Genomic DNA, 22,829 nt, shown 5'->3' on the forward strand with positions numbered 1-22,829 from the left:
TCATGCACCCACACTTTGCCCGACATGGAGCCCCAACAAAGCTGGTATCGGACAACGGTCCACCTTACAATTCAACAGAATTCAGGAAATTCTTGACTCAGTGGGGAACTAATCACGTAACGTCGAGTCCGTACCACCCCCAATCGAATGGAATGGCTGAGCGCACGATTCAAACGATCAAAAACATGCTAATCAAGGCGCAGGCAGAAGGAGTGGACCTACAACGCGTATTGATGGAATACCGGACAACGCCGATCGGTGAACTACCTTCACCCACGGAGATGCTGATGGGTCGGCGGATACGAACACCACTAACAACATCCACAAAGACCCTGAATCCAACTTTTCCGACGCAAGAGATAAAAACATCGCTACAGAAAAGACAGGAAACGATGATACAAAGTCAGAGACACACCAGGATGATGAAGCAACCGATACTCGAGACCGGTACAGAAGTCTGGCACGAAAGGGGCCCTCGACAATGGGAGAGAGCCACGATAATAGCACTTGACCAAACACCACACTCTTATCACATAAGGACGGAACAAGGACAAGTACTACGACGGAACAGGCGACACCTCAGGATAAACTTCAATAAACAACCACACGCCAAAACTCCGCCGGAACAAATCCACATGGAAAACCTCCCTAGCAACCGACACAAAGAAACCTCGCCGGCAGCGATAACACATCGGCACAAAACCAGAATCTTCAGAGGCAGGCAAGGCAGAGAAGCTAGCGGGAGTCGAAGAGCAGCAGATCGACAAGCAACAGAGGAGGTACAAGGCGGAAGGGAGGAAAACACGGCCGACTCAAACCCACCAAATGTACGTCCAACCAGCACATATTCGAACAGAGAAGACAGCGGAAGTCTAAGAGCAACCGAGGAGTCTCCAGACGGAATAGAACAAAGGACCCCCAGCGCAAACCCTCCCAAGTCACGTCCAGCCAATACCCATCCGAACGTGACAGTATACGGAATACCAACCCAAACGACACGCTCAAGAAGGAACATAAAACCACCGGCAAGATATCCGAACGAATGGTGAACAGTTCCAAAAGCCGGAAAAAGGAAGATGTTAGATTAGATATAGATAAGCGTAAAACATATCTAATAAAAAGCAATATATGTTAAATTAAAAAACATTATGTAAAGTATATAACCGCGACGACAACAAAACTCTTATCACTTCTTGTTGGGATATTCTTATGACGAGTCAATAAACTATGATGTAAACGACCGGTTAGTTACTTATTACAGTCTCAATATTCGGCTCAGTAATGGTGCGCTAACCCACTCGGATGAAGCCATGGCGAACACTTTAAATGACACTTTAACCTAAAACTTTAATACAAATCCCCCTGATCTAATTGTATTACCCCTAAGTCTTATAGCTCAAATGCCTGATTTCCTTCCAAACTTAGTAGATCTTAAGCATATTCTCCGCAACCTTGACTTAAAAAGTGCTTCGGGTCCCGATGTGATTCCAAACCGCCTCCTGAAGAATTGTGCCTCCTCGCTTGCCAAACCTCTTCTAATTCTTTTTTCTCTCACCTTAACAGAAGGGACCCTCCCCTCGGACTGGCGTGTTGCCCACGTCACTCCCATATACAAAGGTAAAGGTAGCAAAAGCGATGCCATCAATTAACGTCAACGGTTTGCAAGGTCCTTGAAAAGTGCATCCGTACGCCCCTCTTACAGTTTATAACCCCCCATCTAAGTAAGTTCCAACATGGTTTTCTTAACAACAGATCTGTTGAGTCAAACCTCCTTTCGGCGTTTTCTACGTGGCTTTCAGCTTTTGATGAGGGACATAGGGTTGACGTCATCTACCTAGACATATAGCTAAGGCCTTTGACTCGGTTCCCCATCAACGTTTGTTGGGCTGTTGGCCAAACTTAGGGTATTGGGCATAAATAACAATATCTACCAGTGGATTAAGTCCTACTTACTTGCTCGCACTCAGTCAGCCCGCGTTGGCGAATCCCTTAGTACTTTCCTACCAGTTACTAGTGGCGTCCCTCAGGGTAGCCTTCTTGGCCCTCTCCTGTTCCTTATTTTCATAAATGACCTCCCCTCTCAATTATCCTCTAAGTTGTGCCTCTTCGCGGATGACCTAAAAAATTTTCGTGTGATCCACTCTTATGACGATGTCCAAACCCTCCAGTCCGACCTCAATCGGCTTGAGGCATGGACCTCGCGTAACGGCCTCTCTTTCAACAGCCAAAAGTCCTTATTGCTCACCATTCACCGTACTAAAGCTGATGAAGACCTACCCTCTCCATACTACCTTAGTGGTCAAAATATACGTCGAGTAAACGAATGTCGTGATTTAGGAGTGCAAGTCTCCCATAACCTCAAATTCCACACCCATATTGCTAGGACATGTAGTCGCACCAACGGGATACTCGCGAGCATCAAAGCCAATTTTCCAAATCTCTCCCACCGATTTCTTACGCGTCTTTTCAACTGCTATGTTCGTCCGACCCTTGAATTTGGGTGCCAACTCTGGAACCCCTCCTCTAGTGGTGATGTAAAACTCCTTAACGACGTGCAGGGTCGCGCTTCAAAAATCCCTAAGTCTCTACGCAACTTACCTCGCGAAAACAGACTCGCTTCCCTCGGTTGGGCCCCCTGTCCAGTCGGCGCACCTACATGGATCTAATAAGCCTCTTTCGTGTCCTCCACTCCTCCGATTAGACCTACTTTATCTCCCCCCTCACACGCACTATACCCGCGGCCATAGTCGCCAACTCTTTCTCCCGCCATCCTGCAAAGATCCACTAAAGCACTCTTTCTTCAGGAGAACTATTCCCGTTTGGAACTCCCTTCCTGAAGAAGTCGTCTCCCTACGTTCGATTTCCCAATTCAAACTGGCTACCAAAAAATTTTTAGGTCTTTAGTTTATCCCCACGGATATGGAGCTGTAAGGCTTTGTATAAAGCCCTAGCTCGTCAAATACAACGGAGCAAAAAAAAAAAAAAAAAAAAAACTAAGCTTCAACCTGGTCTTAATTCTAATTGCGTAGGCAACGCATAAACTTAAGCTATGACTATCTATTTTCCGTAACGGACCTAACGGTCTGTTATAATTTTCCTATCAGCTTGCGTCTGTGAGCGCAAGATCTAGTGCGCTATGATTAGAACTTGAGTCTAGACTCTAGAGCTGCACATAATGATATTCTTTTAGTAGTCAAGTTGAATATAGCGCTTTTCTTTACGAACCTTGAAGTTGAATGGGGGCAGCATGGGAAATAAGGCGGTGGCACAGGGAGAATGACCAGTTCAAAAATTAAATCGAAGGGGGTCAGTGGTCCACAGGACCACTAAGAACAATCAAGGGTAACCAGAGTTCCGACATTAATTCAAATATTTTAATTATCCACTTCTTTAGTTTAGCAGACGACGCGCCCTGGTCAATGGTCATAGACCAGTTTATTTATTCCAGGCCAGGGGGGTCGCTGGCCCAATGTCCAGTTTTAATAAAATCCTTAAAGGGGGGTACCATTGAGTTGAGAAGAGTACCAATAGAGTGGCCTTTGCGTTGATCTGCCTATTGGGGCGTGTGGAACACTTTTGAAAACATCGGGACGGACGGACAGCCACCAAGTTAATCACCTGATGGTGTCGCCATCTCGAAACGTAGATAAGAAATAAATAAACGGAAAAAATGGAAGCTTCCTCAGTAAATAAAGGTTATTGCCCTTGGAATAGAATCAGTTTTCTCAACGTCTTTCGAATAGCTTCTTTCCTTATGTTTTCAGAGATTTTACTAATCCTGATGTCACATACTTGAATTTCCGCCATTTAAATGTATTCTTGAAATCAGTCAAATTTCCCGCCTTTTTTAGTTCCCTTGGTTGCACCGGGATAACGCCACAAGCGCGTGATATAGTTATTTGGGTCTTATATCGTAGCGGATGAAAGGCCACCCTAGTGGTATTTTTCTCAACTCAATGAGGGGTAAAGACGGCAACGTTAGAGGCATGGAGGTTTCTGCTCCATCCCTCTCTCCGTCATGACTATGTACAGCCCTGATTGGGTTTACAGATTTGTAGCCTACTCGATCATGCAGACATGCACCCGTTAAAGCTAAGATTCGGACACATACTCTGAACGGGCTTCAGTAGCGCTAGCAAGACTGGCTCTACGAGCGCAAGATCAAGATTTGTGTTAAATAACTTTACAAGGTTTGAAGCATAGCCCACTCGATCCACGCGCACGGACGCAAGCTGGTAGCGCTATAACGCAAGAAGCTTCTAGCTTGCGTCGTGTTGCGCGTGATCAGGTGGGCTATGGCTGCAGGCACTTGCAGCCTTGCTTTACATTTACATTACAGCACCGGGTTACCATTGGTCCATTAACAACAGCCGGCGTTCTTCCCGGAAGAAAATATTGTCAGTTAAGCCTAGCTGTCAAAATCAACCCTACAGAAAACTACGAATTAAGAAACGATGCTGTTGCCATTTATCATCGGATCCTATGTCTTATTTGAAGTTAATTATTTTGTAAGAGTATTTTACACAGTAATATCCTCCAAAATTCGATACAAGAAGAAAAAATATATACTCGAAGAAGGCACTTCCCATGGTAATATGAACTGTTTTATTCATAATAACAAAGATTAGGCCTTTGGATTCAAAAAATTTTAATTAGAACCTATTGATTAGGAATATGTACTTCTACTGACTTGGATTTCTACTGGCACATGAATAATACTCGTTATTTGCGAGAGTTTGAGTTTGGTAGAACGGCTTTTGGCGTAGCCAATGGCATTTGGAAAGCTGCTAAACAAACTGGATGCCGTGGAGTCATGAGTGCAGTGTCGATAAGATACCGTCGCAGTATTACTTTATTTCAAGTTTTCCGAATTAAGACTAAGGTGAGCTAATGTTGTTTCTTTTACTCATCTGACCTGACATAAATAGAGTAATGGCAGTACTATGTATGCAAACGTCATACCCTTCTATCTCTTAGCTCGGTGTCATCCGCCTACTGGGAGCGTACAGTATCGCCTCTTACAAGAGCGCTCCCAGAGGGAGGGATACACAGTCTACACCCCTCTCTATCGCCACTAGTCTATAATGGTTTTAAAAATATGCTGTTAAGTTACTTTTAATTAAAAAATGTTGGTTGAAACATATCTCAGGCTGCAAAATGACACATATATTAAATATATCTAAAGATAATTTACTCGCAGGTCATGTGACCAGCAGATTGTACATTGATAGACTATTTGGCAAAATTTAAGAATTAAATTTAGGCTGTAACCTTTTCCAAGGGGTACATCCTTGGTGTCTTCACCAGTATAAGAATTGATTGAATCAAGTCTCTGCTGTGGTTTAGTTTTAACAAATTCCACTAGATGCTCCCATAGTCGAAGGGTGGAGTTAACTGGCCTTCTAAGCTTAGTAAAGGCTACTTTTAGCTCCGCCATCATGAACCATTTCTGATTGGTTCCTGGCTTTGGCAAGGTAAAGTTGGTTGTTGAAGATTAGCCAGCATTTTAGGGACCATAAACTAGGCAAGCCTAACCATGCATTATCTATCCGTTGTTGTTATTGATGTATATCTCATATAATTATAGATAATTTACTGGACCGATCGTGATGTGTATTTGGAACAATTCATGGAGACCATTCATGACAATTTTATTAGAGCCGTTTCATTCAACCGCGTGACGTTTACCGGAGGAGCAACCCCAGAAGCTCCCGTTAGAAAGATTCTGGAGATATTAACGGATAATAACATCCCAGAACTACCCGAAATCAAACCAGACTTAAGGTGCTGGATGGAATCAAATCAACTCAATAGTGAGAAACTTAGGAAACAAGAATAATCCTTCCTAGCTTAGTCAGTAACAAAAATTATAAAATATATATTTAATCACCCTAGTCTTTATATTGATGGTTTTCACTAAATGGGTAAGAGCTAGGAAATGATGAATTGAAAATCCCTTCTCTGGGCTTTAACTTTAGCGCAGTGTTGTTAGGACCTCTGTGAGCCACATTAGTCAAGTACTGATTGAAACTGAATTGCTAGGTCTTTTCTGCCCAGTTTCTTGGCTGAACAATGGTCTGGTAACGCTGTTGAAATGACGAAAACCCTCTTTAGTGAAAATTATTTACAAGGAAATTGAAGGGATAGCTCTGTGTGAAACTTCTCAATTTTACTCTTTTAATTTAAAATTGTTTAAGGCATCAATTTAGTCTGAATGTAGGACATAATCCCCCCTGGACATAATCCCCCCATTTGAGAAGAAAAGGACATAATCCCCTCAGGTAGGAGACAAAATCCCCCGGACAATTTCCCCCTGAATGGATGCCGAAGACAAAATACCCCCAGCCCCAGGACAAATTCCCCCAAACTGTGTTCTTCGGAAGAAAATAAATGTAAAAAATAATATTTTGGAAAAGGCGTACCATTGTTACAATATTTCCAAAATATTACGAACCGAACCGAACCCAACCCAACCCAACCCAACCTAACCTAACCTAACCTAACCTAACCTAACCTAACCTAACCTAACCTAACCTAACCTAACCTAACCAAACCTAACCTAACCTAAGCTAACCTAACCTAACCGGGGATTATGATCAGGGAATTTTGTCTAGAGCGTAGGGGGATTTTAACTAGAGAGTAGGGGGATTTTGACTAGAGAGTAGGGGGATTTTGTCTACAGAGTGGGGGGGATTTTGTCTTGATAGTGGGGGGATTTTGTACTCTTAACTTGGATGGGGGGAAAATGACCGGGGGATTTTGTCTTGAGAGAGGGGGGATTTTGTACTCTTAACTTGGATGGGGGGAAAATGACTGGGGGATTTTGTCTTGAGAGAGGGGGGATTTTGTACGTTTTTAAAAATGGGGGGATTATGACCGGGGGTCTTTTGTCTTGGGGGTATTTAGTCCGTATACCATTTAGTCTATATGCATTAGTCAAGCTGAAATTCTTATTAGCTTAAATTCTAATTGATTATTTATGTCACTCAATCATTGGGAACAGAAGGTAGTACAACTGTACTGTAACTAATACAGTATTTGTGTCCAGGTGTACTTGAAGGGCCAAGGATTTAGAGAACTACTAGTAATATTGTAGTGATGTGACGTCACACATTCATATCTCTTACCTCGTATCTGGCGACCGTATTGAAAGTCGTCAGCTTTGGCAATAATTTAGACCTGACCCCCAATATAAATTTAACCTCCTGTGTTTTTTCTTTGTGTAGCTCACTATTACATTAATTTGTTTTTAACTATATATTAGAGATTTTCACCCCATAATTAACAACAATGTACATTAATTCCTAGTAACCCCTACGCAATTAAAAAAATTGCGACCCCGTATCCCTGATTTTTTGATCACAGACTAACCAAGCACCGGCTGGTGCATTTAAAATTGAAGGATAACTTTTTCCACCTCAGCGCGCTGTAGGTGTGGTTTTACTATTACATGTTAATGGTGTAATTTGAGGGAAGTTAAGTTGTTAATTCTAATATGTTGCAACGTTACTTCTGGTTGCAATATGTGGCGCTACTGGGGCAATAAGGCGGTTAAATATTAACTGTAAAAATTGATAGCACAATTTTAACCTATTTTTAACTGTTTCTAAAGAGGTTTTTTATATTTAATGGTAATTGAATTTAATGACCATGATTCGTTAACTAAATGGGTTAAAAGGAGGTTAAATTGATTCCTTCTTGTCACGTGGGTTACTATTTTGCGCCCCTTTCTCAAAAGGTCTTATACTGATTGTTCAAAATACACTCAGGCAACAGACCCTGACCAGGGTTGCCACGGGTCAGAGAAAACCTGGAAAAGTCAGGGAATTTAAAAAATAGGCGGTAAAGTCAGGGAATTTAAAAATAGGCGGTAAAGTCAGGGAATTAGATTTTTGTTGGTAAAATTTCTGGAGATAAGTCTTTATTGAAAGAGCAATGAAATTTTCTCCTCATCCTGTCTTAACACAGAAAACTCTAGAGCAATCCTTAAAAATCTCTAGAATTGTTTTTGTAAAGTAAACGCTCTCTAAAAAATCTCTTGGACTGTTATTTATAGTTAAAATATTTCTTAATCATTTTGATGCAACAAATACATTGGTAAACTTAATGTAGAGAGTTTATTTAAATATAAGCACTTAAAACGTGCTGTAAACATTTACACTTTCGGCCTAAAAAGGTCAGGGAAAACCTAGAAAAGTCAGGGAATTTGGTTCTGAAAATTCAGTGGCAACCCTGCTGACCAAGATAGGTCATTTTGAGTGTTTTTCCACCATTTTTCCATGATCCCTCAAATCGCGACCTTGGTCACAGTCAACTTTTAGCAAGAAAAAAGGCTTAAGTACAAGATCATGTAAACAAAGCGCATAATTGACTTTTTAAATTTTAATTGTTTAAAGCAATGAAAATTTCAGCTTGCAAGATCTATGGACTTTTAAAGTGATTTTAAAAATGTGATGGCTAATACGAAACTATCCCTTTAAGTAACAAGCACTATATTAAAGAGATTGTATTAAATTATATAACAAATATAATAGTAATATAGATTATATTAAATAAATCTTAATCAACTAATTTTTCCTGCAAAGGGAAGAAATAAAAAAGCACAAGTAAATTTTTTTAAGATTATGGTTTTAGGGTAACCAAATTTAGTATAATCATAAGTTCATAAGATATGTTCCATAAATTTGTCACTGGTTAATAAGAGCTTGTCATGAAGTGATGTAGATGAAACTTCGTAGATTCTCGTAAAGCGACACCTGGTGAGGCGCTTTCAAAGGCTTAGTACAGACTAAATAGGAATATGAACTGCGAAAATCGAGTATAGTCAATTCTCGCGTCGTTTTGTCGACTTAGCTCTCAGTTTGTCTATTCCATTACGAAGTATAGGAATATATCTTATAAACTTATGGTATAATTTACCTTTATTTATTTATTTATTTTTTTTGTGTAATGTTGCGTTCATACTTCCAAGTGTAATTGTATTTATTATATCAGTTCCTATAGTGTAACTCGGGTTTAAAAATATTGTTTAGATTTATCTTTTAATAATTTTGCCAATGCCATAAGACATAACAATTTGCTACTTATTTTACTATACTTGTTGAAGTTGAAACCAATTTACTTAATATATCTTAAAATTTCTTCCAGTTTTCCTCTGTTAATTGAGAAATTTCAAAGGGTGTTACTGATATGTCTGTGATATATTAAGGGTTCTGTTCTTTGGGTCAAACTGAGTGTGAAGTGCCAAATGGGTCTACAACATTTAGTTACGCAAATATGGGCCTCCAATAATTGGTTTGGAGTAATTAGCGTTACTTTACCAGCGCAAGTACAGCTCTTACTAAAATTGTGTGATTATTTCCTTGTTTTACGGGCGAATATTTGGCAGCCCATTATGGGTTCGTACAGAACCTGGATAACCTGGAAAACCTGGATAAGTCAGGGATATGAAAAATAGGGGTAAAAGTCAGGGATTTAAAAGTTTTTCCTTAAAAGTCAGGGATATGTCAGGGATTTCGTTTGGTATATCAAACCCTGCTTCGAGCAATGCTAAATATGAGACAGGTGTGATGAAGTGGACCTTAAAGTGGTCAGGGATATTGCTAAAATTTTGTCAGGGATAACCTGGAAAAGTCAGGGATTTTATATGTAAAAATTTCGTACGAACCCTGTCATATCTTTTTATCTAAACGTTGTAGACCCCATGTTTTCGGGACTTTCCACTCAGTCTGATCTAAAGAACACACATTTTAATTTATGGCGGACTTATCAGAAACATCTGCTTATGATTTTTCAGTCACTCGATAGTATTATTACGGATATTTCCAATGTTAACATTTATTTATTTTTTGTTAAAGTTGTTACGCGATAGTAAAAAGAAATTTTAGTTTGTGGCCAAATTTGTCAAGTATTTAATATAATATCTGAATCCTATGAAAGAAATATAATATTAGATTGTTTGGCATTTTGAATATTAAGAGAGGTTTTATTTTATTTATTCTATTTAAATTTTTACCTTTAAAATTATTATCATAATTTTTTCCTGCAAAATAATAATAGTAATAAAAAAATAATGTATAGCTCTGTCTGTTGAAGCTATGTAAATTTCATTCAAAATCAAATACGAGTTTATAACGCCACATGTTAGGAATAATCACATTAAAAAATTAGAAGAACTACCTATAATGGAGTTGTTGCAAGTGGTGTGGTTGGGAGCCTGGGGAGGTGCAAGAACCAGTTTAGGAAGGTAGTACGAAAGTCTTTAAAGATATGTACAATGTGATTATGTGGGGGTGGAGCCTATCTTCCATTAAATAGAGCTCTACTTGGAATGCGTGAATTTTGTAGCTTTATCGGTGAATTGGAAATGGGCATCGGGATTCCTATTGAATCTATCCTCCTAGTCGTTCAATGTGACATAGTCACATAGCCCAATGATTACTTCAGAAAATTGTAATATTACTACTCCAAAATATGGTAATAATAATAATAATAATCTAGGCTTTGTCTACGAAGGGATTTCCACACTAAGCCTGTGGCTTATTTACAGGTGGGTCGCTTTACATTGCATAGAGGGGTGGTGGCAAGCCCCTATGCCACAGCTAACCTACAGCGCCCTATACTAACTATTACCGTTAACCTCTGCAAGTTTTGATGGAAAGGAGAAACCGGGTTAGACCGCGGAGGAAAACTCCTTTTTAACAAGCGGGGAGAGAACTTGCAAACTCTACGCAGAAGGATTTGTTCCCAGATTTTTCACCCGGTGCCACAGTCCGGGATCGAACCCGGGATCCTCTTGCTGCGAGGCGAAAGCGCTAACCGCTACGCCACCCCACTATGACGCCCGTAAATAACGCATTGTACATACCTTTAATACTTCCCCAAAGCGGTATTTGCCCTTTTGCAGTAACTTATTTAAAATTTTTAGACCCATTCTGAAACCGATAACGTTATAGTTAAATGTTTTAACTAAATCGTTGAAGATCTCCAAATAATTGATGTGATTATAAACGAAAAAATAATATACAGGGTGTTTTTGAAAGGTCCATCACAAATTAAGGAGCGTGTTTATTGGACCAAACTGAGTGAAATGTATCAAAGAACGTGGGGTCTACAACATTTAGTTTCAGAGATATGGTCCCCCAAACATTTGCCCCGAAAACGAGAAAATATCCCAAAATCGGAGTAAGGGTATTGCCATTACCCAACTTGTTTTGAAGTCATAGTCAATTTCAATAGCCTTGAATTTGAGAAACACTACTGTAACTTTAGATAGCAGAAGGGTATTAAATGGGTAGAAGTACGCGTACGGCGGTAATGTAAAGCTAATACCAAGTGTCATAGTGTTTTAAGATTTCTCAGCACCCAGTAAAATGGTTTGTTCATTACGTTAGTGTTATGTAAATGTATTTTTTATTAGTTCTTAATCTGTAACAAATAACTACTACAACAATTGTTCAAAGTTTTCACCACCCGCGTTAAGGCAAACTTGAACACGCCTTACAAACGATTCCCTAACACGTTGCAAAATGCCTGGAGTATCGCGAATAGTTTGACAGGCATTAACGATTCGTCGACGAAGCTCGTCCACATCAGGTACTTCACTCTGATAAAGTATGTCCTTCAAGTGGCCCCAAAGGAAGAAATCGCACGGGTTAAGGTCGGGTGATCGAGCAGGCCATTCCACGGGTCCACCTCGACCTATCCACCGAAAAGGGAACGTCGCGTTAAGGTGAGCTCGGACAGCGAGACTGAAATGTTGTGGTGCACCGTCATGCATGAACCACATTCTGCGCACCAAACCTAAGGGCACGTCCTCAAGTAATTCCGGTAAAACGTCTTGTAAGAATTGTAGGTACGCCTCACCGTTTAACCTGGGCTGTAGAAAATAAGGTCCAATTAAATTGTCACCTACAATACCGCACCACACGTTTAAACTAAATTGTACTTGGCGAAATTTAACGAACGTTGCGTGACGGTTTCTTTGGGACTATTGATGCTTATTAAGCCGGTTAATAATACCATCTCGCGAAAAGTTAGCTTCGTCTGTGACTAACAGACTACGCGGGAAATCAATGGTGTTTATCTGAGGCAGAAACCACTGGCAAAACGCCGTGCGTCGTGGGTAGTCCGCGGGATTCAAACCTTGAACCTTTTGAAAATGGTAAGGATGAAACTGGTGACTTTTGAGGATTTTCCACACGAGCACGTGACCAACGCCTAATCGCTTACCCACCTGGCGGGTACTTGCTTCTGGTTCGTCCTCGAAAATAGTTAAGGACTTCGTCTTCTACGGCCTCTGGGACTTCCAGCCGGGTGGATTCGTCTGTCCACAGCCTCGAACGTCAGTCGGTTTGATAAGCGTCTTTGCGGAAATCTTTCCTCATAAAAACGTACAGCTGTCGCAGCATTCCCCTCGGCTAGTCCATACATTAGGTGCATATCCGCATGTTCGGCATTTGTAAAGACATTCATTATTATACGACGTCGCTTAGTTGAAATGTGAAGGCAATAATACCAGTACATGTATTAGAACCGTCTTTTATTCCTTTCGTAAAAACGTATCTTCATGCAACTTTGTTATTCCTTCCTTAAAAAACATGGCTTGCACTTTGTTTGAAATAAAAAAGCGCTTTATCGGGACGTTGACCTGAGGCAGACACCACTAGCAAAACGATTTTAATAAAAACCAAGTACAAGCCCTGACCTCTGATAACAATGAAAGTCTTCACAAATGCCGAATATGCGGATATGCATCTTATGTATGGACTAGCCGAGGGGAATGCTGTGGCAGCTGTACGTTTCTGTATGGACTAGCCGAGGGGAATGCTGTGGCAGCTGTACGTTTCTATCAGGAAAGATTTCCGCAAAGACGCTTACCAAACCGACTGACGTTAGAGGCTGTGGACAGACGTTTAAGACAGGAATGATGAATCCCACCGGCTGGACCTCAACCTAGAGCGCAAGAAGTCCCAGAGGCCATAGAAGGCAAAGTCCTTCCTATTTTCGAGGACGAACCAGGAGCAAGTACCATATTTTCTACAACCCAGGTTAAACGGTGAGGCGTACCTACAATTCGTACAAGACGTTTTACCGGAATTACTTGACGACGTGCCCTTAGGTTTAGTACGCAGAATGTGGTTCATGCATGACGGTGCACCACCACATTTCAGTCTCGCTGTCAGGGCTCACCTTAACGCGACGTTCCCTTTTCGGTGGGTAGGTCGAGGTGGACCCGTGGAATGGCCTGCTCGATCACCCGACCTTAACCCGTGCGATTTCTTCCTTTGGGGCCACTTATAGGACATAGTTTATCAGAGTGAAGTACCTGATGTGGAAGAGCTTCGTCGACGAATCTTTAATGCCTGTCAAACTATTCGCGATACTCCAGGCATTTTGCATCGTGTTAGGGAATCGTTTGTAAGGCGTGTTCAAGTTTGCCTTAACGCGGGTGGTGAACACTTTGAACAATTCTTGTAGTAGTTATTTGTTACAGATTAAGAATTAAGAACTAAAAAAATATACATTTACATTGGGAACTCAATCTTCAATCGCAACCATTTTACTGGGTGCTGAGAAATCTTAAAACACTATGACACTTGGTATTAGCTTTACATTAACGCCGTACGCGTACTTCTACCCATTTAATACCCTTCTGCTATCTAAAGTTACAGTAGTGTTTCTCAAATTCAAGGCTATTGAAATTGTCTATGACTTCGAAACAAGTTGGGTAATGGCTAAAACCCTTACTCCACATTTTGGGATATTTTCTCGTTTTTGGGGCAAATGTTTGGGGGGGGGGCATATCTCCGAAACTAAATGTTGTAGACCCCATGTTCTTTGATACGTTTTACTCAGTTTGGTCCAATGAACACGCTCCTTAATTTTTGATGGACCTTTCAAAAACACCCTGTATGCTTGAGTCCTACTAAGGGCTAGTTTGACAACGACGCTAGAATAGACTATACGCTCCATTTTTTCGCGGTCCATCTTCATTATATTCAGTCTATACAAAGCCTTAGACAGCGCCTTACCAGGCGTCGTTTTACGAGAATGTTTGACGTTTCACCAAAGTCACTTCATGACAAGCTCTTACTAACCATTGGAAAAATTAAGGAATATATCTTATGAACTTACGTTATTGATAACTAAAGCAAAAAGCGCAATATCCCAGCAGCGGCTTTAGTTTAGTTTAGTTTAGGTTTGTTTCTTTACTCTTGGATTGTGGCTGGTGTTCACTGCTCAAAATTACACGGAATTCGGTAAAAAATGTTCCGCAGAATTTTGCGAAAAAGTCCTCAAAATATTAGTGTTAAACGTCTGTAAAGCCTAAATTGAATTACACCTGAATTTGGTTTTCTAATTATAGACGCAGTTTTTGACTACGAATATGAAAATGAAAATATTGCCAAAGATGTCCTTTTCAAAGCTATTCGAAGGTAAAATTACGGAAAATCTTTCCAGCTTCCAAATAACAGAGCATGTCAGAAACATAACCCTCAACAGTGAGATATTTTGTACTTCAACTCTTTCATTTTTAGCCACATCGTAGTATACGATGAGGCTCTTAGTTTGACCCGATCCGTAGTAGTAGTAGTAGTAGTGGTATTAGTTGTGGCCGGAGTTTTCGCTTTCGTTATCGTTAGATTTTAGCTTAAAGCATAGCGTGGCTCCTGTGGATCCACTACAAGTTGACTTTCCTTACGAACTCCAGTTTTGGCTTGGCAAAGCTAGAGGTATTTGTGAGCGGGATTTATGCGTGCATGTATAAATCCCGCCCACTAGCCTTTGCCAAGCCAAACCCGGAGCTCAGGAGGAAAGTCCGCTTGTAGGGGATCCACAGGACCCGTGCTATGCTTTAAAAGAAACTCTATTGTATATCAACCCACCCATAGGTGGAACTAGCTGGGTTAGAAATTTTATTTTAATTAAAATTTTTCTTGGTTTTAGCAGTAAGGCACTTTACCACTGAATCATGACGGCTTTTCAGAAAAAGCGAGTTTTCTTCCTTTAATTTATCTCTAAAGGATCGGGAATGAGGGAGGGCCCAATTTACTGGTGGGATCGGATACTTCTGTATTTTTGGGGTCGGATACTTCTGTATTTGTGTCTTTTGGTCTTTAGATTTCTTTTCTTTTTATTTATGTGCTAATGAAGTAGATAACGTTGTGGCTACTATTAAGGCCTAGCCCTTGGGCCATCTTGTTTTTAAATGTTTTGTGAAGATAAACGATGGTAGAAATGTTGGGCTATCGAAAATGTTTTCTAAAAATAAATCAAATAATCTAAATAATATATTGATACTTCAAGTCTCAACCAAAATAAATGAGTGCTTAATAATTAACAAAAAATAATCATTGATATTAGATGCGAAGAAACCTTCAGTTACCGTTCAGTTCGACCATGGTTGCAATCGGACAATATGTTCAAAATTACAGCTAAGGGAAAAGAAACAGTAAATGCAGTTAAATTATTCGACGAGACGTTCCATGTAAGCAGACACTTTAGGAAACTCGGACACATTGTGAAAAAAAAAACACCAATTCATTCGCAGACGGAGTTGACGAGAAAGAAGGCGAATATGAAAGAGCCCGACTATAACGTTCGAAATGTTAACTTTATGGATATCATGCTACAAATGCTCGAGAAAAAACCAGAATTGATGAGTGATAAACAATTTCGAGACGAAGCCGTTACTATAATTGGAGGGGTAATAAACAACAAGTGCGCTTTGAACGAAATAAGGTTATGGTTATACCATAGGAATTTCGCAGGGTTTCGACAGCACCTCTGTTGCTACAACAATTACCCTGTATTTGCTCGGCCTTTACCCGGAGATTCAAGAAAAGGTCTACCAAGAGGTGACTTCCGTCTGTGGAACGGACATCGAAAGAGACATTGAATACAATGACCTTAAACACTTGACCTATCTCGAAAGAGTCATTAAGGTTCATCTTGATTAAAAGCCTAGACACAAATTAAATTCTAAACATTTTTTATATTTAAGTAAAACAAAACATGTATATGTGCAGGAATCGCTAAGGCTGTGTCCTCCAGCTCCAATTATTGGTCGCCAGCTCACTGAAGATTTACAAATAGGTTCGTTTTCTGCTTATTATTGGTAATTACTATGTTGTATCAAAAGCGTATAGAAAACCATAAAGTGAAGGTCAGTACCTTATCCTAGGCTTTGGCTTTGGTTTACATGTAAAATGAGAAGAAGAAGAATGGTTTTCTATACGCTTTTGGTTGTATGTATACAGGGTGTTTGTTAATATTCAACAGTCACTGTTAAAATCTCTAAAGTAAGAAATTGGTAGTTCTAAAATACAGGGTGTTTCTGAAAAGTCCATCACAAATTAAGGGGCGTGTTTATGGGACCAAACTGAGCGGAAAGTACCAAAGAACATGGGGTGTACAACATTTTGTTACGGAGATATGGCCTTCCAAACATTCGCCCCTAAAACAAGGAAATATCCAAAAATGAGGAGTAACACTTAAGACCGACTAACCAGCTTGTTTAAAATTACTAGACAATTTCAATAGCCTTTAATCGAACAATTGATTTCTACCTTTACTAATCAGAAGCGTATAAATGAGTAGAAGTATGCCTACGGTGGTAATGTAAAATTAAACGTGTGGTGTAGTATTGTGGGTGACAATTTAATTGGGCCATATTTCCTAAAGCCCAGGTTAAACGGTGTGGCTTACTTGTAGTTCTTACGGGACGATTTACCAGAACTACTCGAAGACGTACCCTTAGGTTTAATAAACAGAATGTGGTTCATGCACGATGGTGCACCACCACATTTCAGCATCGCGGTCCGAAAACTTGTCAATAACATTTTCTTTGTGCATTAATCATGGCGTTTTATCTATGACACATGAAATACTTACTGAACGAAACAAATTAAAGTTTGTTCTTTTGTTTGGGACCACCTTTGTGGGCCATTAACGCCGAAACGTGGCTCTGCATTGTAATTGTTCTCTGGGCGAGTTTACTCTGTTGGAAACAAACAACACGCCCCTTAATTGGAGATGGGTTTTTCAAATACATTCGAGATGTCCTTTTAGGTTTTCTCAAGGTCATACCTAACGTACAAGAGTGTTGTCCGTGATGATGAAGATTTGCGTAGCTTTTTACGGTTTGAGATAACAGGAACAAGCCAGGGATCTTCCAACATGTCCAAGTATCATTCGAAAGACTGCCTCGTTTTTGTAATGCCGCCCGTGGACATTTGGACTAATTCCTGAAAATAACGTTGTTTACGCTGTGCTAATAAAAGTCCCTTCAATCAGAACCATTTTACTTGGTGCTGGGAAGATCTTGAAACATCATGTCACTTGGGATTAATTTTACATTACCACCGTAGGCATACTTCTACTCATTTATACGCTTCTGATTAGTAAAGGTAGAAATCAATTGTTCGATTAAAGGCTATTGAAATTGTCTAGTAATTTTAAACAAGCTGGTTAGTCGGTCTTAAGTGTTACTCCTCATTTTTGGATATTTCCTTGTTTTAGGGCCGAATGTTTGGAAGGCCATATCTCCGTAACAAAATGTTGTACACCCCATGTTCTTTGGTACTTTCCGCTCAGTTTGGTCCCATAAACACGCCCCTTAATTTGTGATGGACTTTTCAGAAACACCCTGTATAATATAATAACCGTTGTTCATGCTACCAGGTTAAGGAACTTCCTATTTATCTTATGTTATAAAAAGTGATGAAGCAATATTTTTTTAGGTGGGATTGAATGACTTTAGAGAGCCCTTTAATGTTATAAATAAAAGCATGTGATACTTGCACAAAGTGGTAATATTTGTAAAAGCTCTGTGGTGGAACGCTCGCTTAACATTGGAGGAGAACCATGTTGAAACCATGTTAAATTCAAATTAATATTTTTGTTAAATACTTAAGAAATCTTCGAGTTTATGATAGTTTTCGAAATTCACCGTCAGATGGCGGAAGTAACAAAAAGCAAAAGAAGGGCCACCACTTATTTAGCCAAGTTCCAAATTTCTGGCAATAGGAAGTGGATGTAGTTTTCAACCTCTGTAAAAGAGGTTTAGAAAATGGACATTCAACTTCAAGGCGTTTGAATTTGGAAGAGGGAAGTTTGATTCTGGAGTAGAATAGTTGGCGCCAACCGTAGATGTTGCTTGGGCATCATTGAGTGCAGCAACCTCTCTTAGAAAATATTTTACATGGGATGTCACGTGTAAATAAATGTTCTATTTGCTATAACCAGGTGGCACGTAAAGCTTATGCCAAACTAAAACTAGGGTACTATGGGTACAGCATAATCAAACTTTTATCTTTCAAGATTTGACGTCCGTTTATTACAGATGGAGACAATGTCGAGTAGCAAACTAGCAATGCAACAAAAATGGCAGGCATTGATTTGAAGTTTCCTTACGAAATTGTCCAATTTCAGTTAGGAATAATTTAAGACAAAATACAAAATTTTATATTTGTATTTAATTATGTGCTTTGAAAATGGTTTGGAAAGATAAGTATTCTATGTGTTGTATTGCCAATAAATCTCTTAAGCCTAGGTAAAATATTGACTTATCAGAGCAGAAATGGGCCTGATATATTGTTTTACAATCCTGTAAGAAATGCAAATTCATTTATTTCTCTAGTCGACGTCATATATTTTCTTCAATTCCTAGGGATACTTAATAAATTAGTAAAATAATTCATTCTTAAATTTAAGGTTTGTACACTACTTACTAAACATAAAGCCTATGGTGTCACAAATAATGTTCTACAGTAGCTTTCCCTGAGCGATTTTTTACATGTTACCAGTGGCGTACCTCAAGGAAGCCTTCTCGACCCATTACTTATTTATGTATATACATACGACCTAGCCCACGAACTCTTTGTCTCTTTGCTGACGATCTCAAACTCTTCCGTTACTTATCTTCTGGTGTACTCACAATCAGATCTTCGTAGACTTCAGGTTTGGTCGACTCGTAATATGGTCTCTTCTTTAACGACTTAAGATCGCTTGTCCTATACCCTACAAATTTCCCCGTCAGGCCTCTATTTACCGTCCTATTAATCTTTCCGGCCAAAATATAAAACTTGTTAGTGAATGTCGTGACTTGGGAATACAAATAGACCACAACCTTAAATTCCATTCCCTTGTTTAAAAAATCTTTGGTCGAGTTAATGGTTTAGTAGCCACTGTCAAAGCCAATTTTCCTGTCATCACAACTGAATTTCTCACCCGGCTTTAACACTTAACGTTCGTCATATACGCGAATTCGGTTGCCCAATGTGGAACCCCCAATCGGCCCTCGATATTAAGCTGCTCGACATCAGTGCGATCCAACCAGTGGTGTGCGAGTACCGTTTTTTTCGGATCAGAGTATCAAAAAATTTCATAACGAGTATCGAAAAGTCTTTAGAGTATCGAGTATTTTGATTAGGTCAAATTTGTTTGTTTTTTTTTTAAGTACTTTTGAGTATTTGGCTCGATATTCGAACCAAGTTCATAGCTGGCTCAGCCGCTCGGCTAAGTACTAGTAATCGTGTCAGTGCGATATTGTTTGTTAAACTTAAGATTTTTTTTAAACTTACCGAAACCTTGTTCTATCTACTTATTTATCCCACGCTCATAGTAGGATTTTAAGGTGTTTGTGTTGGAATTGACCAAACGTACATGCGTTAGAATCGAAGAGAAGTATATGGGAAAAACATAAAGTGTTTAACAATGGAAGACGTTGGAAGAACTGGCTGTTAGACACTGTGTTTTTTCCTATGCGCATTTGAATCGGCTTAATTGAATTTGTCTGTCAAAAATTAGTTACGAATAAATTCTTGCTTTTGAATATAGCAATTACCAATGGTAATTACTTTCTACTATTAAAAACCGTATATGTATAAATGGAATAGTTTATTTATATTTAAGCATTCAGGCTAACAACTCTAGCACTTTTATGTTAGATTTTTTTTTGTTTTAATAATACACACATTAGTTAAGTAATAGTCACTTCTTGTCTAACAAAAACTCAACGTTTTACAATTAATTTAACATTTGGTTTCCGAAGATAAGCGTTTCATTGGTCCATTATCAAAATGAAATTATCTAATTTCCAGTTAGGAGTTACATTAGCGTTTGAAAACATTCGGGTAAGTTAAGCTACACAAAATAATTCAAACGCTATAAAGTTCCTTTTACATAAAAAAACTTGCGGATTTTCTTTATAAGGCGTTTATACACAAGTGGATTTTCCCATTATTAATAAAAATAATAACTGGACTATATACCATTCCTAGGCGCCTTAGTATTCTTCCTTAAAATATTTATATACGTCGTAATAATTTTAAAATTTTTGCATTATGTTTTTGTTTTAAGTTTTCGAACCTTTAATAAAATCAGGAACGCTTGAATAATCAATTAAACGTAACAATATATTCCGGAAACTCGGTTATAATTTACGGAAAACGTTCTTAGATTTTTTTTATTTCATATTAATTTCATATATATATTTTTTGTTGTTGAAATTTTTGAGTTTCACCAGGATCTCTTAGGGTTGGGAACTAGCATTATCCTTAAGCCATCGTTATCGGTTAATAATAGATGATACTTAGGAATTACTTCAAACCCTAGTTTTAGAAACATTTAGCTAAGATTTGGAGATATATATGTGACACAGGAATTTTGACCCTGGTAAAACTCATGATGGCTACTTTTATAATCATAACCATCAACTTTTGCATTTAAATGGAACACAGTCTACAACGATTGAACGATGATGTAATTTGTTTCGTTTATTTAGCAAGGATGAAATTATACTTCTTTTCTTCGATTTAGCGTAATGTTCGTAACCAAATCTGTATGTACAAAACGGGTTCGTTTCTCCATTCAGGATTGAACTTAATGACGGATATGTAACCTACTTTTTTTAGACACAAGTAAAGTTATTATATTATTATTATTATTATTGTAGTAGTATCTATTTTAGAAAGACAGCGAATCAAAGGCGGTTATAAGAAAAAGAGTTATTTTTGTTGTTGTTTTGGTTGATTTTTAATAATGTAAATTGTCACTAAACTTCGTTACCACGCTTGGGATCCTTGCCCGAAGAACCACCGTCCCCATGCGTCTTTGAACTATCCACGAAGCTATCTTTAAATCCTGCTTCGAAATCCGCGGTAAAATCCGAACCGAATCCAGAAACTGCAGTACCGGATTGCTGGGCTTGACTGGTAGGGGTGCAGGGTTCGTTTTTGAAAGCGCTCTCAAAATCAGCCGTGAAATCCGATCCAAAATCAGATTGGGAAACTGTTTCGGTTGCAGCCGTGGTAACCGTGTCAGTTGTTGTACTTGGTTTAGTTTTGGAATCTCTACGAACATCAAAGGTATCATCGGTATTGGATTTAGGATCTACGTCTTTTGTGTCTTCCGTGGGTTGATTTTCAATGGGTTGAACGTCTGAATCGCTGGCCGACTCTTTTTCTCCTAATTCGTCCAAAATTTCGTCCGAAACTTGGGTCGCTTCTTCTTCGGACAGGTCCTGGGGTCCAGTGTGTTTCGTCATCACTTCCAGCACAGTGGCTTCAGTCACACTGTCTTCGCTTTCATCAAGCCCGTAGTTACTTTTTTCCTGTTCTTCAGCGGTGGTAGGACTGCCACCCTTTTTGGTGTCCAAAGGCTCTCCCTTAGATGCATCTGTAACGGCGGCGGGTTCTGATTGCGCCGGAGTAGTGGATTGGTCTTCTACCGGAGGTGAATTTTGTTCATCTGATGGGCTGGGGGATCTCGGTGGTTCGGGCGAGCCAGCATCGATTGTTACTATCACTTCGGATTCTGGAGTAACTGAAGTTTTTTCTTCCATCTCTTCCTTGGCGGGTTTAGGTTGTTGTTGGGGTTGATCATCGGAAACAATGACGTCATCAGCCTGAGATTCATCCGCCTCCTCCGTGACTTCATTGGTTGTAGTTGGTGCGGTTCCGTTTTCATTTATGGATGTTCCAGCTTCTGCGCCAGGAAGCTATATGTACACCATTAGGTTTAATATATAATCATAACAGAATGAAATATAAAGGCAAAACCAGTAACAAATGCAGATGGAGTTTAACAGAAAATCAAAATATTGGTAGGGTTAAAAATAAATACAGGGATAACATTCGCGAAGAGGGTGCGCAAGGGGAGAGTGAAACCAAGACTCTGCCCGGAAATCATATTAACAGCTACGTCTTTATTGTAAGTCAGAAAGGATCGGAGACGTTGGAGTGTCAGTCTAAAAATGGGGTTTAAGATTCCTTATGTTCCATTACATAATTCATTAAGGTTTACTTTTCTTCCCGGGAAAATGGTTGCGCGACGTCGCATATTACAACAAATCTACAAATAAAATTCTCTTTGCTAGTAAATGGCGACAAAAAATTAACACATCGAAAACTTAAATAGCCTAATAATGATACTCTTCTTTGATTTTTGTAATGTCGGATAGGAGCAAAGGGGCAATAGTTGCTCATGCTTGACTTGTTAGTGACGAAATAAATTAGTCATCAGGTATTTTACGATTAAGACATGGATCATGTTGAAGTTTGAATGAATGGGAGAAGTGGGGTTGTGAGGCTGTTCACCACTCCGCAGAAAAGTTCTGCAATTCCTCAACCGTTATAGCCCTGTAACAGTAGCCTGACACTATCTTTCTCATTTGTAACTTTAGCACCAGGTTTTGACTGATGCTTAATATAAATTCTTTCACGTTAAATCATGTCTTCAGTAAAACTTATCATTATCAAACTTGTTGTTTTTATTTTGCTTGTGATGATAATAACTATCGTAAGGAAAGTGCTTAGTTTCGAACA

General features: G+C 39.2%; 3 protein-coding genes across 6 annotated transcripts in view; 2 read left to right on the top strand and 1 right to left on the bottom strand.

The window, feature by feature from the left end:
• Positions 1–4,320: 4,320 nt before the first annotated feature.
• LOC149689131 (protein THEM6-like) lies at positions 4,321–10,178 on the top strand. Its single transcript, XM_089869583.1, has 3 exons — positions 4,321–4,590; positions 4,671–4,882; positions 5,588–10,178. The coding sequence occupies exons 1-3, from the start codon at positions 4,455–4,457 to the stop codon at positions 5,837–5,839; spliced, it is 600 nt and encodes a 199-aa protein (XP_089725709.1). The 5' UTR covers positions 4,321–4,454; the 3' UTR covers positions 5,840–10,178.
• A 2,956-nt stretch (positions 10,179–13,134) lies between these two features.
• Positions 13,135–16,161, top strand: LOC149689132 (cytochrome P450 4C1-like). The gene is made up of 8 exons (XM_089870458.1): positions 13,135–13,218; positions 13,303–13,390; positions 14,369–14,438; positions 15,367–15,490; positions 15,554–15,709; positions 15,774–15,947; positions 16,032–16,098; positions 16,145–16,161. The coding sequence occupies exons 1-8, from the start codon at positions 13,135–13,137 to the stop codon at positions 16,159–16,161; spliced, it is 780 nt and encodes a 259-aa protein (XP_089726584.1).
• A 3,722-nt stretch (positions 16,162–19,883) lies between these two features.
• The window catches only part of LOC149689133 (F-BAR and double SH3 domains protein 2-like), a 53,335-nt gene continuing 50,389 nt past the window's right edge, over positions 19,884–22,829 (bottom strand). For all 4 annotated transcript variants that reach the window (XM_089869571.1, XM_089869572.1, XM_089869574.1 and 1 more), the window contains one exon: positions 19,884–22,003. In XM_089869571.1, the coding sequence (XP_089725697.1) occupies positions 21,059–22,003 (945 nt within the window). In that variant the 3' untranslated portion in view covers positions 19,884–21,058. The remainder of the gene's footprint in view (positions 22,004–22,829) is intronic.

This window comes from Phalangium opilio, unplaced genomic scaffold (genome assembly GCF_054372755.1).
Source record: "Phalangium opilio isolate 3A_F unplaced genomic scaffold, DU_Popi_V2 ptg000031l_1, whole genome shotgun sequence".
Lineage (NCBI taxonomy): Eukaryota > Metazoa > Arthropoda > Arachnida > Opiliones > Phalangiidae > Phalangium > Phalangium opilio.

Excerpts from the sequence above, each read along its gene's own strand:
- LOC149689131 (XM_089869583.1), top strand. The coding sequence starts at position 4,455 with ATGCTGTTGCCATTTATCATCGGATCCTATGTCTTATTTGAAGTTAAT. Across the intron at positions 4,591-4,670 it reads CGAAGAAGGCACTTCCCATG|GAATATGTACTTCTACTGAC; the intron begins GTAATATGAACT and ends CCTATTGATTAG. Across the intron at positions 4,883-5,587 it reads TTTTCCGAATTAAGACTAAG|ATAATTTACTGGACCGATCG; the intron begins GTGAGCTAATGT and ends ATATAATTATAG.
- LOC149689132 (XM_089870458.1), top strand. The coding sequence starts at position 13,135 with ATGTGGTTCATGCATGACGGTGCACCACCACATTTCAGTCTCGCTGTC. Across the intron at positions 13,219-13,302 it reads CGACGTTCCCTTTTCGGTGG|GACATAGTTTATCAGAGTGA; the intron begins GTAGGTCGAGGT and ends GGCCACTTATAG. Across the intron at positions 15,491-15,553 it reads TATTCGACGAGACGTTCCAT|ACGGAGTTGACGAGAAAGAA; the intron begins GTAAGCAGACAC and ends ATTCATTCGCAG.